The sequence below is a fragment of the Pseudophryne corroboree genome, chromosome 4 (genome assembly GCF_028390025.1).
Source record: "Pseudophryne corroboree isolate aPseCor3 chromosome 4, aPseCor3.hap2, whole genome shotgun sequence".
NCBI lineage: Eukaryota > Metazoa > Chordata > Amphibia > Anura > Myobatrachidae > Pseudophryne > Pseudophryne corroboree.
The window spans coordinates 558,991,267-559,007,013 of NC_086447.1; the positions used below are offsets into that span (position 1 = coordinate 558,991,267).

General features: G+C 43.7%; 1 protein-coding gene across 1 annotated transcript in view; it reads left to right on the plus strand.

Annotated features, from left to right (window-relative positions):
- The window catches only part of SLC35D3 (solute carrier family 35 member D3), a 47,622-nt gene extending 38,668 nt beyond the window's left edge, over nucleotides 1-8,954 (plus strand). Inside the window, exon 2 of the mRNA XM_063919726.1 lies at nucleotides 8,017-8,954. Within this exon, the coding sequence (XP_063775796.1) occupies nucleotides 8,017-8,843 (827 nt within the window). The 3' untranslated portion in view covers nucleotides 8,844-8,954. The remainder of the gene's footprint in view (nucleotides 1-8,016) is intronic.
- The last annotated feature ends 6,793 nt before the right edge of the window (nucleotides 8,955-15,747 follow it).

A 15,747-nucleotide genomic window follows, 5' to 3' on the forward strand; every position in this document is an offset into this window, starting at 1 on the left:
CGAGCCACCGAGCTTGCAAGAGGACTCTTTGTCCCGCTACCAGCATACTGGCGGCCAGGATGCTGTTGTCGGTATATTGACGGCCATCATCCAGGCCGCCGGTAATATCATACCGAACCCAAGAATACAGCACTATGCATCCAGTTTGCAATCACAAATGCTAAAATCCGCACTCAAGAAGCCAAACAATTAATTGCAACTACGGACGACACTGCGTGTACGCACACCATAGCACCCGCCCAGCCTTCACACAGCCATAAACATATAACAGAATGCGTTCACGCAAATGTGCATCAGTTCGCAGTACTAGCAATTCAATGCTTTCGCAAGCCAAATGCACAGTTCCAGATATCGCTGTGAACTAATGCAATTATCAATCAAATAAACTTTGAAAGTGTGGATGCTGAATGAAATAATTGTTTTAAACTGGTTCTGATTAACTGTTTCATCAACAATGTGGATGCCTGTGACTTCTAGTGAGAACTATGCAGCCACGTGCAATACAACATATACATGGTGTGCATAAGTGATATTTGAGGTCATTTTGCAAAAATGTAATTCCAAGGAACAAAGGGCCTAATTCAGTAAGGATTGCAATTTCTGCTAATTAGGAGAATTTGCAATCCTTTGGATCACATGCTGGGGGCCGCCCATCGCTGGGCAAGGCCGCCCAGCATGCTGACTGGTGCCTCCCACAGTTCAACAAGCAGAAATTGCGAACACATCGCAATTTCTACTTGTTAGCAGAAACTGAGGAAGCCTCCTGCCGGCGCAGCTTGGAGGCCCGCCGCCATGTTCTCGATCGTGGTGGCTGCATGTGACGTCACACAGCCGCCATGATCACGCTCCCCCACAGAAAGTGCGGGCGCATGCTCAGGACGGGCGCTGCACATGCACCCGCGGGCCAATTGTAATAATTCTGATCGCGATTTGCGATCCTACCCGAATTAGCCCCCTAACCTCGTATCACTGATCATATATGACACATACTATATAAAAAATGAAAAATACTTTAACATATGGAGCACTGTAAGTGAAATGTGCTAATATACTGTATGTCCATATTATATGCAAAAAAATGCAAAAAAAAATTTGTGTCAAAAACATACACAATGTGTAATGAACATATTGTGTTCTGGAGATAAAAACATTCACATACATGCATACCCTCACATAAGAATGCTTTCTGCAGCAAGCATGTTCATTGCACCGTGTTCATTGTACCTGCATGTATTTCACTTGTTAGTAGTGGGAATGTCGGTCCATCTGGTCCTGCATTCACCATTAGTTAGTAACCTGAGTTAGGTGACCCTTTAGCTACTCAAAAAACCATTGCTAATCAGTGCTGCTTGTAAAGCTTGGGTTCCCAATTTTGCAAATGCAACACCCACTATCACGCAGAATGCAGAAGTTGCTGCTGCTGCTGATATCCACACCCAGAACACTCCCCGTATTCGTTGTTCTGTAGTAATGACATTGCAATTGCTTAGCTACCGCATTTTGCTGCGTTCTCAAATGATAACAACAGTTCACGTGTGCGCATTGACTCTTTACCCGCTTGGTGCGCATGTGCCCAGTGTGTCGATGATCATTCATTGCGTGCCTTTACACATTTGCAACTGCTGTTGAACTAGGCCCTTTGTGCTTCAGCTTCATAAATAACCTCCCAATTATAAACTGAAAGGAAGCCCTGTTATACAAGAATGCTTTTTAGGATTTAAGATATTTTCCTGTGAATATTTCTTTTTTTCCCCCCAAAATATATTTTATTGAGGCACATGTATAAACTATAAACCAAGATGAGCAATACAAGTAATAGGTACAAAGCCTAGTATACAATACTAAGAATATATGAGCGAGGAAATATAGAGCTGCCGCTGTATCCCAATTAAATCTCACGTTTTCCATTTTCAAATATAAAACATATGGACTAGAAAAAAGTGATCAGTACATAGTGCAATAGAATGATATGAATAGGTGTAGAAGTGAAGATACACCTCTACAAAACCATGACAGGTCCAATATTATATTAAGCTATATTTATATCAAGGTGTCCTTCAACATGGAGGACACATAACCTGAAGAAAAATAAAATAAAAATAAAAGCATACAACAAAAATAGTAATAATAAATTTAACTAAAACATTGTCCGCCAAAACCAGGGGGTCCTCAACCCATCCATGAAAAGAACGTCAGGGCAGAGAAAGAAAAAGAAGGAAAAGGATATGAGTACTGGAGATCAAAAATAAATTAAAGAAGGGGCAATGTGAGACGGGGGGGGGGGGAGGTAGAGTGAGAAAGAAAGAGAGAGAGTTGGCACAGAGAGTAGAGGGAGAGCTCTCATCGTATCTAGTTATGGAAGAGAAATAGGGGGTCTATGGTCTAAACGTTGGTGACAGTACCATGTAGTGTAGTGAAAGCTTTGTTGGATGGCTCATTTAGTAGATGTGGGTAGTGTGTGAATATATTTACCCCAGCAGAGGAATAATGCAGGGGTAAGAGTCTCTTTATCAAGAGAGGTCTCCAACCAGTCCATGGTGAAAAGGAAGAGCAGTCTGGAGGTGGCCATGGGTAGAGAGGGGGGAGTAACGTGTATCCACTGCTGGAGAATAGCTTTTCTCCCCACAGCTGATAAAAGTGTCACTAATTTTTTGTCGGTAGAGGGAATGGTTGGCTGGTCGAGGAGGTAACCAAAAAGAGCCCAAGAGGTGGTGCAGTGAAAATCAATACCTAATGAGGAGGAGCTGTATGCTTGCAGTTCGCCCCAAAATGTTTATATGTGAGGGCAGTGCCAAAAGCAGTGCATAATGTCGGCTACTGGTGCGGAGCATTTAACACATGCTGCAGACTCCGAGAGGCCCATCAAGTGACTTTGTTTTGGAGAGATGTAAGCCCTATGTAAAATTTAATATGACATTTCCTAATAGACACTCGCTGGAATAAGCCTCAAAGATGTGTTAAAGCAGTCTAATACCGCTTCCGGGGATAAAGAAGGAATTTGGGACGACCATTTTGTAAGTTGTATAAGATCGGAAGAGGGGATAATGTCCGTGAGTATTCGAGAGTATATAGTTGATATAGAGTATGTGCCGGAGTGTAGGAGCGTATCAAGGGGGTTGAGAAAATCCTTAGCATCAAGTCGTGCCAGGACTGAACGTATATAATGGGAGGCCTGAAAATAATAAAAGCCATGGTTAGGGTTAATGTTATATTTGTCTATAGCTTCGGTGAAGGTGAGTGGTTCATGTGAGGAGTTGAGAAGATTGTGAATGTGTGTGATTGCTGCCGTATGCCAGCAGTTGAAAGGAAAAGAGGCCCGTCCATTGTGAAAGTCTAAGTTCCCCAGAAAAGGAAGAAACGGAGAATGAAGACAATGTGTGTCTAATGATTTCCTAGACCTTTTCCATGCTAAGATAGTAGAGGTTAAGAGGGCATTGTCAAGGCGAGGCGTCTTCAAAGTAGCATTACTGGCGTGTAGAATGTAACTAAGGGACAGGGGGGCACATAGTTGAGAGTCCAGCACCGAGTCAGTGAAGACATTCGTGGAGCTGAGCCAGTCCATGGCTATGCGGAGAAGGCAGGCCCTATTGTATTGCTCTATATCAGGCAGGTTTAGCCCTCCATTTTGTACTGATTGGGACAGCTTGAGGAAACTTATCCGAGGCCGTTTGTTGGCCCATATAAACTTAGATATGTGCGCATTAAGGAGGGATAGGTCCGATTTGGTGAGTAGTACAGGGACCATCTGCAGTACATAGAGCAATTTGGGAAAGCTAGCCATTTTGACAAGGTTACATCGTCCTAGGAGGTTGAGAGGGAAATTTTGCCAGAGGCCTAGTTCAGTTTGAATTTTAGTAAGAATATGTTGGACATTGTAGGAATAAAGAAGGGAAGGGTCTGCGGGTAGTTGAACGCCTAGATAAGTGAGATGGGTGGGGGCCCATCGGAACGGAAAGGAAGGGTCCCAGCCTACAGTGGCTTGTCGAAATATAGCTAAGGCTTCAGACTTGTCATAGTTAATCGAAAAGCCTGCAAAAGAAGAGAAGCGGGTTATAGCTTCTTGTAGTGCCGGGATTGATTGTTTGGGATTTGAAGTAAGAAGAAGGATATCATCCACGAATGCTATCATTTTCAATTCCTGAGTACCAATCAAGATGCCTCTGAAACTAGTTAAATTAATAATGTGGCGTATAAAGGGTTCTAAGGCCAAATTGAAAAGGAGGGGAGAGAGGGGGCATCCCTGTCTAGTTCCCCTTTCGAGGATGAAAGGAGAGGAGGAAATATTATTGACCATCACTTGCGCCGTAGGGGCAGTATAGAGGGAGTTGACAAGACCACAAAACTTCTCTCCGAAATGTTGATGGCGCAGGACCCGATCGAGGTGAGGCCAGGCGATTTTGTCAAAGGCCTTTTCTGCGTCTAGGTTAATCAGGATGTTGTCTACTAGGTTATGGGAGCGAGAGTAAGTAATAGCAGCCAGAGCTGCTCGTATGCCTTTTACAGATTGCCTGTGTTTAAGGAAGCCCAACTGAGCTGGTGATATGATGCGAGATAGACAAGATTGTAAACGAGTGGCGATGAGTTTAGTTAGGATTTTCAAATCTTGATTCAAAAGGGATATTTGTCTGTAGGAACCAGGGAGGGAGGGGTCTTTGCCGGGTTTTGCTATGACAATGATTTTAGCCTCATTGAATCTAATAAGGGTTAGTTTAGAGGAAAGAATGTGATTGTAAAGGGACGTGAGAGTAGGGGCCAATTCATCACACATCATTTTGTAAAATTCTGCGCTATAACCGTCGGGACCAGGGCTTTTATTATTAGGCAAGCTTTTAATAGTGTCTATGACCTCCTCAGTAGTAATTGGGCTGTCCAATAGGTCTCTTTCTTCCTGAGAGAGGATCGGGAGATTAGCAGATTCAAGAAAAGAATAGTTAGCAGCAGGGTCGTCAGGGCCCTTGGTGTATAAGGAGTGGTAGAAACGCATAAATTCGGTGCAGATAGATTTGGGGTCTGAGACTAATTTACCCGAGATGTCGATGGCGTTAATCCAAGTGCGGGATTTGGGGCCCTTAATCAAATTGGCCAATAATCTGCCCAATTTATTGCCCCATCTGTGGAATTTATTCCTTTGATAGTCATAGGAGAGTTGGACCTGTTCAGTGAGGAAAGTGTCATATATGAGCTTTGCTGAGAGATATGCCTCTTTACAGGCTGGGGTATCATGTTGTTTGTATCTCCGATATGAGGAGGTAAGCGACGCACTCAGAGTCTGCAGCTGCGAGGAGAATTTTTTCTTTTTGGCGTGAGTATAAGACATAACATGCCCTCGAAGAACCGCCTTAGCAGCACCCCAAAATATGGGGGAATCTAGTGTTTGGTCACTATTATCTAGAGTGTAGTTAAGCCAGGACTGTTTGAGATGAAGAAGAAAGTCAGTAGAGTGTCGGAGATATGCTGGGAAACGCCAACATGGAGGGTTACGAGGAGACAGAGTCATGCGGATATCTATGGATATAGGGGCATGATCAAAGACGATGATGTCTGCAATAGACGTATGTGTAACCTTGGGGAAGAGAGATGTGGAAATGAAGACTTAGTCTATGCGAGAGTGGGAAGAGTGGGGATGAGAGTAGAATGTGAAGTCTTTCTGGGTTGGGTGAAAGATGCGCCACGGGTCAAGTAAGTCGAGTTGTGTGCAGAAAGAGGATAACAGTTGAGAGGTGGGAAGAGAGGCTGAAGCACTTACCCGAGATCTGTCCATGGATGGGTCGATCACCAAATTGAAATCGCCACCTACAACCAAGTTCTGGCCGCCCCATTGTAGGAGCGTCGACAAGAGAGCTGCAAAGAAAGAGTCAGGGGAGACATTGGGAGCATATATATTAAGGAGGGTGTACATGGTGCCATCAATTAATGTGTCAAGTAAAATGAATCCACCCTCAGGGTCAATGTGTTTCCTACTGATCGAGTGTTGTGAAACATCGTCAGCGATGGGACCGGCATCGGCAATCGCATACATACTGTACTTGCCAATGCTGCAGCGACGAATGACGGGGGGGGGGGGGGGGGGAGCAGGGGCCGTGCTGCATTCGGCAGCATGACATCGCTAGCGACAGCCTCAGATCTTCCTGCATGTACAAGAGATCTGAGGCTGTCGCTAGCGACCCGCAGGTGCGCGCATCGGCATCAACATCGTTATCTTTTATACACACGGACTGATTTGAACGTTTGGTAGACAAAAAAAGCATTTGCATTGGTAGACAAATACCAGAGTACTTCAAGCAAATTACAGCAGGGATGTATGGGGAAAATGAGTAACAACTCAAAGCAGATGAAACACCTTCAATCAGTTCCTCCAGGGGGAGCATACCTTGAGGAAAGCCACCTGGATAATATACGGACATATTTAGATTCCGCTTTGCAAGCAATATACAATATTGTTCACGCTGCACCATTACATTAACCAGCGATAGCCAAGCCTGAAAATCAGGACATGCAGTGGCTAGTCAAATGGGGATATTCAATTACCCGCAGCGACTTCGGGTGTAAAATTATCGCTGGAGGGCTATCTAATTACCCCCGATAAGCGGCGCATGCCGCGGCTTATCGGGGCTTTTGTTTCACCTACCTCCGGCAGGCGAAGCAAAATCCCCGATAACAGCCCCTCACCCGAAAACACACATGTTTCACTGAATCTGTGTGTTTACGGGTGTAAGTGCACTTTTTAATGGACAAGCTAATCAAATAGCCCGAATGCAACACCTAAAGAAACATCGGGGGTTTTCAGTCCCGTTGTCTGTTCGAGCTAATTGAATATCCCCGTGGCTAACACACAGAGATTCACAGCATGTTGTAAACTATATTTATCTAGGGCACCATCATCTATAACCCTAAGACAGCAAAACCCCGGAGTAAGAATGGAAGGGGAAATACAGTGCCAGTGCTAGAGAGCACCTGAAGCACCTGAACCCAGAAGGATTGCACCCCCAGACATTCCCATAATAAATGCCAAAAGGTACCTGAAGCAGACTGACACTTAGGGCAGATATCAGAAGCCGTCCCACCAAACCTCACCAATTTAATTGGCGGTATATTATGTATTTTTAGTGTAATTACAAAAAATAAAACAAAAAATTATTTTTAATGTTAACAAAAAACGACGTATTCAAGTAGGTTAAAATCAAACAAAAAAAAACTATTTGTTCTTTCTTTGATCCCTCTATTCAAACTGTGTCATGCATAGCGTGTGACACTTCTGTACTTTGGGTGACCTTCATGCCCTATAACTATGTTCGACACTGTAACATTTGTACATCTTTCTCATCCCTATAGGCCTACTTCAAAGAAATAATCAATTACATTTTAGGGTGAATATATAATGTATTTGTAATTATGTGAAATTATTGTGGAAATGATCAAAGAAAATTATATTTTTTCCTAGTTAGCTCATTTTTCTGTTTGAAATGGCTATACAAATGTATCTATTCTGATGCCCAGCCAAATGAAATCCCTGTATGTTCCAAGAACAAATTATATAAAATTCTATTGCATAATGTAAGGCTGGGTACACACTATATGATATATTATTCGTACAGTCAGCGAACGATACTGTATATCGTTCACAGACATATCGCTTCAGCCCGGCAGATGTAGATATATCTGTACATCTGCAAGTGTATACGGACAACCGGCTGACGAAGCCTTATGCCTGCCGTGGTAACCGCCAACAATAATATCACAACTGGGAAGACATATAATACCCCTCCAGTTGTGATGTCTGGCCAGACATATTGTGTATATGCTTACCAGAATTGGTTACTCGGTTAAAGTGTGTTCCTGGACTTGCAAATATAAACAATTATGTCCATTTGAAATGAGGCATTGCATCATGGGAAGTTTGGTGTGGTCATGAAGTGGGAAGCGAGGTGAGGAGTATGGTCCTGAATTGGTTAAACAAAGATGTTTGTTCTTTTTTTCATTACAATGACCTCACGTTTTTATCTTATTTCTATACAGGGGCTGGTGATCTCAGTGGCGAGCCAATAGGATACATAACTGGAGCGCTGGCTGTGCTCGTTCATTCTGCTTATCTGGTAATAATCCAAAAGACTAGTATCGATAGTGAGCATGGACCTCTGACAGCACAGTACGTCGTCGCCATTACTGCAACTCCTGTGCTCATTATCTGCTCCTTTGCCAGCATGGATATGATCAACACCTGGTCCTTTCCAGGATGGAAAGACCCAGGGATGGTCTGCACTTTCATTGCCTGTACACTGATTGGCTGCGCCATGAATTTTACCACACTACATTGTACATATATTAACTCAGCGGTCACTACAAGTTTTGTTGGTGTTGTGAAGAGTATTGCTACAATCACAGTGGGCATGCTGGCCTTCAATGATGTCGAACCCACCTCACTTTTCATCGCAGGTGTGGTGGTTAACACATTTGGGTCCATAATCTACTGTGTGGCCAAATACTTTGACACCAGGAGACAGATCAACTATGAAGACTTGGAAAAGGAGGCTGTGAAGGATGAAAAGGAGACTCAGGCTGATCAGCCTCCACCTTTTGCTATGGAAGAAATATTACAGGAGAATAATAGTGAAGGACAGCCACAAGAAAAGTTAGTGACTGAGAATGTTAGTAAGAGTGAAGAAAAGCAACCAGGAAGCACAGTGGCTGCAGTGCTACAATCCCACGCCCCCACTAAGACTTCCGAGGAAGATAACAAGAGTTCATTAAAAGATGCATACCTTGGATTATGGAGGATGGTCAGGGGTACTAGATTTTTAAAAAAAGATTACCTTATAGAAAATGAAGAACTTCCTAGTCCTTGATAATATATTTCAATGATGGAAATTATCTTTTGTATGCTATAGAGAAGTATAAATACATACATGGCAGCAATTTGTTCTTACAGTACATAGAGACAAATATTTTATTTTGAAGATCGATTTAATCAACTATGAATATTTATCAAGTTTTCTTTATAAGTTATTAACTAAGTTATTAACTATGTAATGTGTCTGTAATATGAAACTGCACATTGGGACATGTTATTTGCATTAAGCTCATAAATAAGAAAGATAAATAAATAAATCAACTTGTTGAATGGTCTATCTTATGGAATGTCAAAGTTCACCACCATCTCAGTTTTCAGGACCATCACACCAGTGAGCTTGTACAGTATAACAGTAACATGTAGTGGTTTTGATTGGTTAGCTTTTGCCAAATAAAGTTCCAACAAATTTTCAGCGAAGAGAGAAATTAGAAATATGTGATTGTCCTGAAAATGCAAGTAGGACTTCTGTTATGTAAACTGGGCACTTAGTTCAACATAGAGAACAGTGCCGTAACTAGACATTTTAGCGCTGTGTGCAAGATACTGCCTCGGCGCCCCCCCCCCCCATGCAAAACAGGGGCAGTGCGCGCATAAAAAATATATAGGGGCATGGCAGACAGAGTCCTCTTTTTTACACATTATGGCGGACAGTCCCACTTTGTACACATTACGGCAGCCAGTCCCCATTTTTACGCATTACGGCAGACAGCGTCCCCTTTTTACACATTACGGCAGACAGCGTCCCCTTTTTACACATTACAGCAGACAGCGTCCCCCTTTTTACACTATAAGGGCAGCCAGTCCCCCTTTTTACACATTACGGCAGCGAGTCATCCTTTTTACACATTACGGCAGCCAGTCACCCTTTTTACACATTACGGCAGACAGTGTCCCCCTTTTTACACATTACGGCAGCCAGCCCCCCTTTTTACACATTACAGCAGACAGCATCCCCTTTTTACACATTACGGCAGACAGCATCCCCTTATTACACATTACTGCAGACAGCGTTCACTTTTTACACATTACGGCAGACAGCGTCCCCTTATTACACATTACGGCAGACAGCGTCCACTTCTTACACATTACGGCAGACAGCGTCCACTTCTTACACATTACGGCAGACAACGTCCACTTTTTACACATTAAGGCAGACAGTGTGCCCTTATTACACATTACGGCAGACAGCGTCCACTTTTTACACATTACGGCAGACAGCGTCCACTTTTTACACATTACGGCAGACAGCGTCCCCTTATTACACATTACGGTAGACAGCGCCCCCCTTTTTACACATTACGGCAGACAGCGTCCCCTTATTACACATTACAGCAGACAGCGTCCCCTTATTGCACATTACGGCAGACAGCGTCCCCTTATTACACATTATGGCAGACAGCGTGCCCTTATTACACATTATGGCAGACAGTCCCTACACATACAGACAGCCTGTCACCTCCAGTCACACCACACACACACAGCCTGTCACCTCCAGTCACACCACACACACACAGCCTGTCACCTCCAGTCACACCACACACACAAAGCCTGTCACCTCCAGTCACACCACACACACACACAGCCTGTCACCTCCAGTCACACCACACAAACACACACACACACACACACACACACACACACACACACACACACACACATCCTCCCCCCCTCCCCTCCCCTCCCACCAACTTTACCTCCAGGAGAGCTGTAGCAGCCAGAGACGGATATGCCAATCCCTTCCAGCGTCTTGATCCGCCGCTGCAGGTACAGGTTTTGCAGACAAGCACTGAGCAGCGCGGACCTGCAGGTGTTGCCGGCGGTCCTGCGCCCTCAGTGCACATGCGCTGTGTGCCAGGCACCGCCGGCACACACCTAGTTACGGCACTGATAGAGAATTATGTTTTATGTACAGTAAATATACCAAATGTAGAAAACTCATTATAAGTGGAAACATTTGGTATAATCTGATTATTTGGTTTCATAGCAGAAAAGCCAAGTGTTAGCAATACACATTTGCATGGCCAATTGCACAGATACAGTTATTCAGGCATCAGGATGAAGGAAGGTAATTCACTGGAAAAGTTGCATCCACAGTACAAGCCTACTTCCATGTCATCTTAAAACCTTGGCCTTAGAAATGGAGGTCATTCACCACCTTGTTTTATCTTCTGCCCAAAATATTCCAATAATATTGGATTTTGACCTTTCAGGGTGATTGTTTCAAGGTTTATATATTCTGTATTCTCTTATTTTGTAAACATACAGTATGTATAATACCAATTAAAAGCAGTAGTACGCTGGCAATCTGTGTGTACAGTACTCGGACTCTCCATTCTGGAACAATAACTTCAAATGAATAATTCACAGTGTAAACTTTTACTGGCATGTAGGAAAATCCATAACATATGTAAGTCCTTACTACAGTTATAGTTGAGTGTACAGCACAAGTAAGAGATAATCCATAGCAAGCAGCCATACCATCAACCAGCACACACTATGGAACCTGCTAAACTACAACTGGAGATATATTATCTAGTAAAATGGTCAGTGTGGCAGTTCTTATTTTTACAGTGTAACAAATGAGATGTTTATTTACAAATAGCAATGCACAGATGTAAAATCTATTATGTCCAAATAGTTTTTTATTTGATTTGCACTGAACCTAATTTCTCAATAATAAACATTTCATACACTTTAGCTTGTTCACTGGTTCCGTCCAGCGCTACCTGCTGTCTGTATACATAAGCTGTCATCATTGTGAAAAGGCTCTAAAGGGGCGGAGCTTCTGGACTTTGTCTCATCTTCTCCTGCATTTGCTGACCTGCAGATTTTACCAGTAAACCCTACTCTCTGAGTTATGAGGCTGCTTTCAGGATTCTACAAACATTATAGTGAGCAGTGCAGAGGGTGCCAGAAGCAATATGAAACGAGAAGCTGCAAAAAGCTATTTCTCGTCCGATGGTTTACAGGAAATATGCTCTTTCATATATTGTTGGAAAATGATCCTTTAACAAGCTGGTATGTTAACCAGTTTTATACATTCTAAAATCAGTTTCACACACTGCTAAGAATATAATGGGAATAACAAGCATAACACAAGGAACAGAAAAATAATTACATGGGGGAAAAGTACATTTTATGAAGTACTGTAAGTGACTCTCTGATACTGAATCTGTTATGCTACACATGGTAAAAGTACCATTCATTAGAACCTCGGAACAGATTTAAGGTGAAGTACTGTAGTATAAATGAATTTAAACAAGCTTGCAATACACACAGGTCTATCCAAATACTAACCAGCAATCCTCTGTGGCCTATTTACATCAGATTGTTGCCCAAGGCATGTTGATTGTGGTCAAACACCAGAAAAATGCTCTGGATCATTGATCCTTAGGAAAATTGTTCCTGACCATTCATATCTGCAACATGCTGTGAATGCTGAATCAGTGGTGACAGTGCGGGGAGCTGAGTGCTGAGATGTGAATGGATGGCTGATGTTAGTATAGGGCTTTCCCTAGCACAGCTGGCTCCCCTACAGTGTACATGCTCCAATAACCTCTCTTTTTTCCTAAGCGGCCCTTTAATGCAGCTCTATATTCTTTCCTGAATCATTGTTGCTATAAAAAGGTGATTTTAACAATATTGGGTAATGGGTTAACTAATCTAGCACAAGCTCATTGCAGCTAAACAGTATAGATTAATGCACAACCCTGCCATCATGCGAAGATACTATTACAAGTACTTGCACTTCTTCCATTGAAATAGAATGACAATATTCAGTGTCATTAAATTATTTAATCTAATTTGAAGTGCTGAAAATTAATATATTATTACAAACCACTTAACTTAAAGTGATGACTATGCACTGAAGATTAATGCACTACGATGATCTCAGCCTCGTAAAAATGTGTTTTTTTATTAATACATTTATGTCAAAAACTGTAAATACTATTTATTGTACCATGGAGTGCTAATGCCTTTGTTTGTATGAATATAACCATTTAAACATATTTTTTGGAACAAACTAAAACATACATGTTTTTGTACGGAGGGGGTTATTCAGAGTTGTTAACAAACCCAAAAAGTTAGCAATCAGGCAAAACCATGTTGCACTGCTGGTGGGACAGATGTAACATGTGCAGAAAGAGTTAGATTTGGGTGGGTTATATTGTTTCTGGGTATAGTAAATACTGACTGCTTTATGCCTACACTGCAATTTAGATTTCAGTTTGAACACACCCCACCTAAACCTAATTTCGCCGTGTGTGCGAGCCGCAGCCGCTGAACCTGATAGTGCTGTTGTGCTCTCCCCGCCTCCATCCTCCACACGTGTCCCGGTGGCGGTGCAGGAGAGGCAGGCGAGGGATCCCTGTTTGGCCCCATGATCTCACCATCCACCGGCCACGCCTCCGCCTCCTCCTCCCCGGCCCGCCGGTGCCCCACCGGAGCCCCACGAGCCACGACACATGGGCATGCTGGACCAGAGCCTGGACTCCACCACCTCCGCCAGGTGATAAATCCACCGCCGGACTGCGGCCTGTGGCCAAAGGGGGAGAAAGTCCGGGAAGGGAAGGGGACACCCACACCTGATATCTTCCCTGTGTCTGTGCATGAGTGATAAGCCCCCAGCACACACACTGAGTATGTGATCGTATATTAGGGGTGTGTATAGTCATATATAAGCAGGGATAAGCCCCCACCACACACAAAGTGTATGTGATATTATATAGGGGGATGGGTCTGTATAGTCATATATAATCTGCATTTCCCTATGCCTTCCCTACCCACCTGTCTTTCTACAACCCCTCTATAATACCCTACGTGTCCCTAGCCTGGGTTCACTACGGCTGGCCGGCGGTCGGGCTCCCGGCGACCAGCATCCCGGCGCCGGGAGCCCGACCGCCGGCTTACCGACAGCGTGGCGAGCGCAAATGAGCCCCTTGCGGGCTCGCTGCGCTTGCCACGCTACGGGCACGGTGGAGCGCTACGCGCGCCACACTATTTTATTCTCCCTCTATGGGGGTCGTGGACCCCCACGAGGGAAAATAAGTGTCGGTATGCCGGCTGTCGGGCTCCCGGCGCCGGTATACTGAGCGCCGGGAGCCCGACCGCCGGCATACAGAAGACCACCCCCTAGCCTACCTCACCAGCCTTTCTGTATGTCGTTTTGAACACCCTGCATTCAAGTATGCCATTCTTACCTGCTTCTTTCTGTGTTTTAACTACCGTACGCCGTCTGCCTATGCTCTCCCTACTTCCCTGCATTTTTGGATGATCTCACTGCTTATTTCTAAATTATGTACACATAACATATTACTAACACACTAGGTCACTCATCCTGCCCTGCGTCCGATCTTTACACCGTCGCAAGGGCCTACATCCCCTTAACCATTGCACACCCTTTCCCCATAAAATATGTATCCACTACCAACATTAGCCTTAAATGTAATACTCCATATAATACAAATATTGCCCGGTCAAAGACGTGCAGGGGTTAAGGGGGCATAGCCCCTTACGACGGTGTGAAGAGACACTTTAAAAGTTTGCAAAACATTCATTGCATGGATTAGTGCTTGCTGGAACGTGATGCAGTCAATTTACCTACAATCAAAATCCCGACGGTCAAAATCCCAACAACCATTGACCAATGGTTAAAATCCCGACATGGTCAAAATCCCGACATGGTCAAAATACTGACATTTAAAATACTGAGAAGGTCAAAATACCGACATATATAGTCGACAGGTCAAAATGTTGACACAAGTATTTCATTATTTTTTTATTGAAACTGACTTGTTCATACTTTACCATCCCAGTGGGGGTGTAGTATGGTATGCCAGCGGCCGGGCTCCCGGCGACCAGCGTACCGGCGCTGGGAGCCCGACCGCCGGAATACCGACAGTGTGACGAGCGCAAATGAACCCCTTGCGGGCTCGCTGCGCTCGCCACACTGCGGGCACGGTAGCGCGCTACGCGTGCCACACTATTTTATTCTCCCTCCAGGTGGGTCGTGGACCCCCATGAGGGAGAATATATGTCGGTATGCCGGGTGTCGGGATTCCGGCGCCGGTATACTGTGCGCCGGGATCCCGACATTCGGCATACTGAAGACCACCCCCCAGTGGACCTGGAGAGGGAATATAATAGTGTGCCAGGCGCAGCGAGACATGCAAGGGGACGCGGTACACTTATACGGTGTGCATGTCAAAGTATGTCGACATGCCAAAAAATATGAAAAAGTGTGTCGACTTTATGAGCTGTCGATATTTTCAATGTCAGTATTTTGACCTTGTCAGTATTTTGACCTTTGTCGGGATTTTGACCGTCGGGCCAATTGTTGTCGGCATTTTGACCATCGGGAATTTGACTGTAGGTATTTCATACTGATCCAGCTAGAACTTCGAATAAATAGTTGCAATGAGTTCCATTGTCTTGTGTGGTCTGTTTAGCACAGTACTAGAGATGAATGCAAAGCTAATGCTGATTGGAAAGAGCAGGCCACTTCCTAGAGGTGCCAAGTTCCAGTGATATCATCATTTAGCTATGATTAGTCTTCACCATTACCGCAAATCATTCTGCAATGCATTTGTAAATTATCATTTTGCAGTCTAAATAGGATAGGGGCTGCAACTGCTATGTTATTCTTCTATATGATGTGGTTGATAACTTGATATACAGTAAGACTGTCACTAAAGGCTAAATTTCAGCAGCAAAAAGTGCTGTATTATGTGGTCAAATAAATTATTTTGTAGAATTTTTTTTTTTTTTATAATCTTGCTTCTCCCACCAGTGCTGTCTGCACTGGTCTTTAGGATTTCTATTTATTATACTGTAATGCTGAAAAATATGAAATATAATTAATAAACTCTTATATTAATAAAATGATAGCATGCACAGCA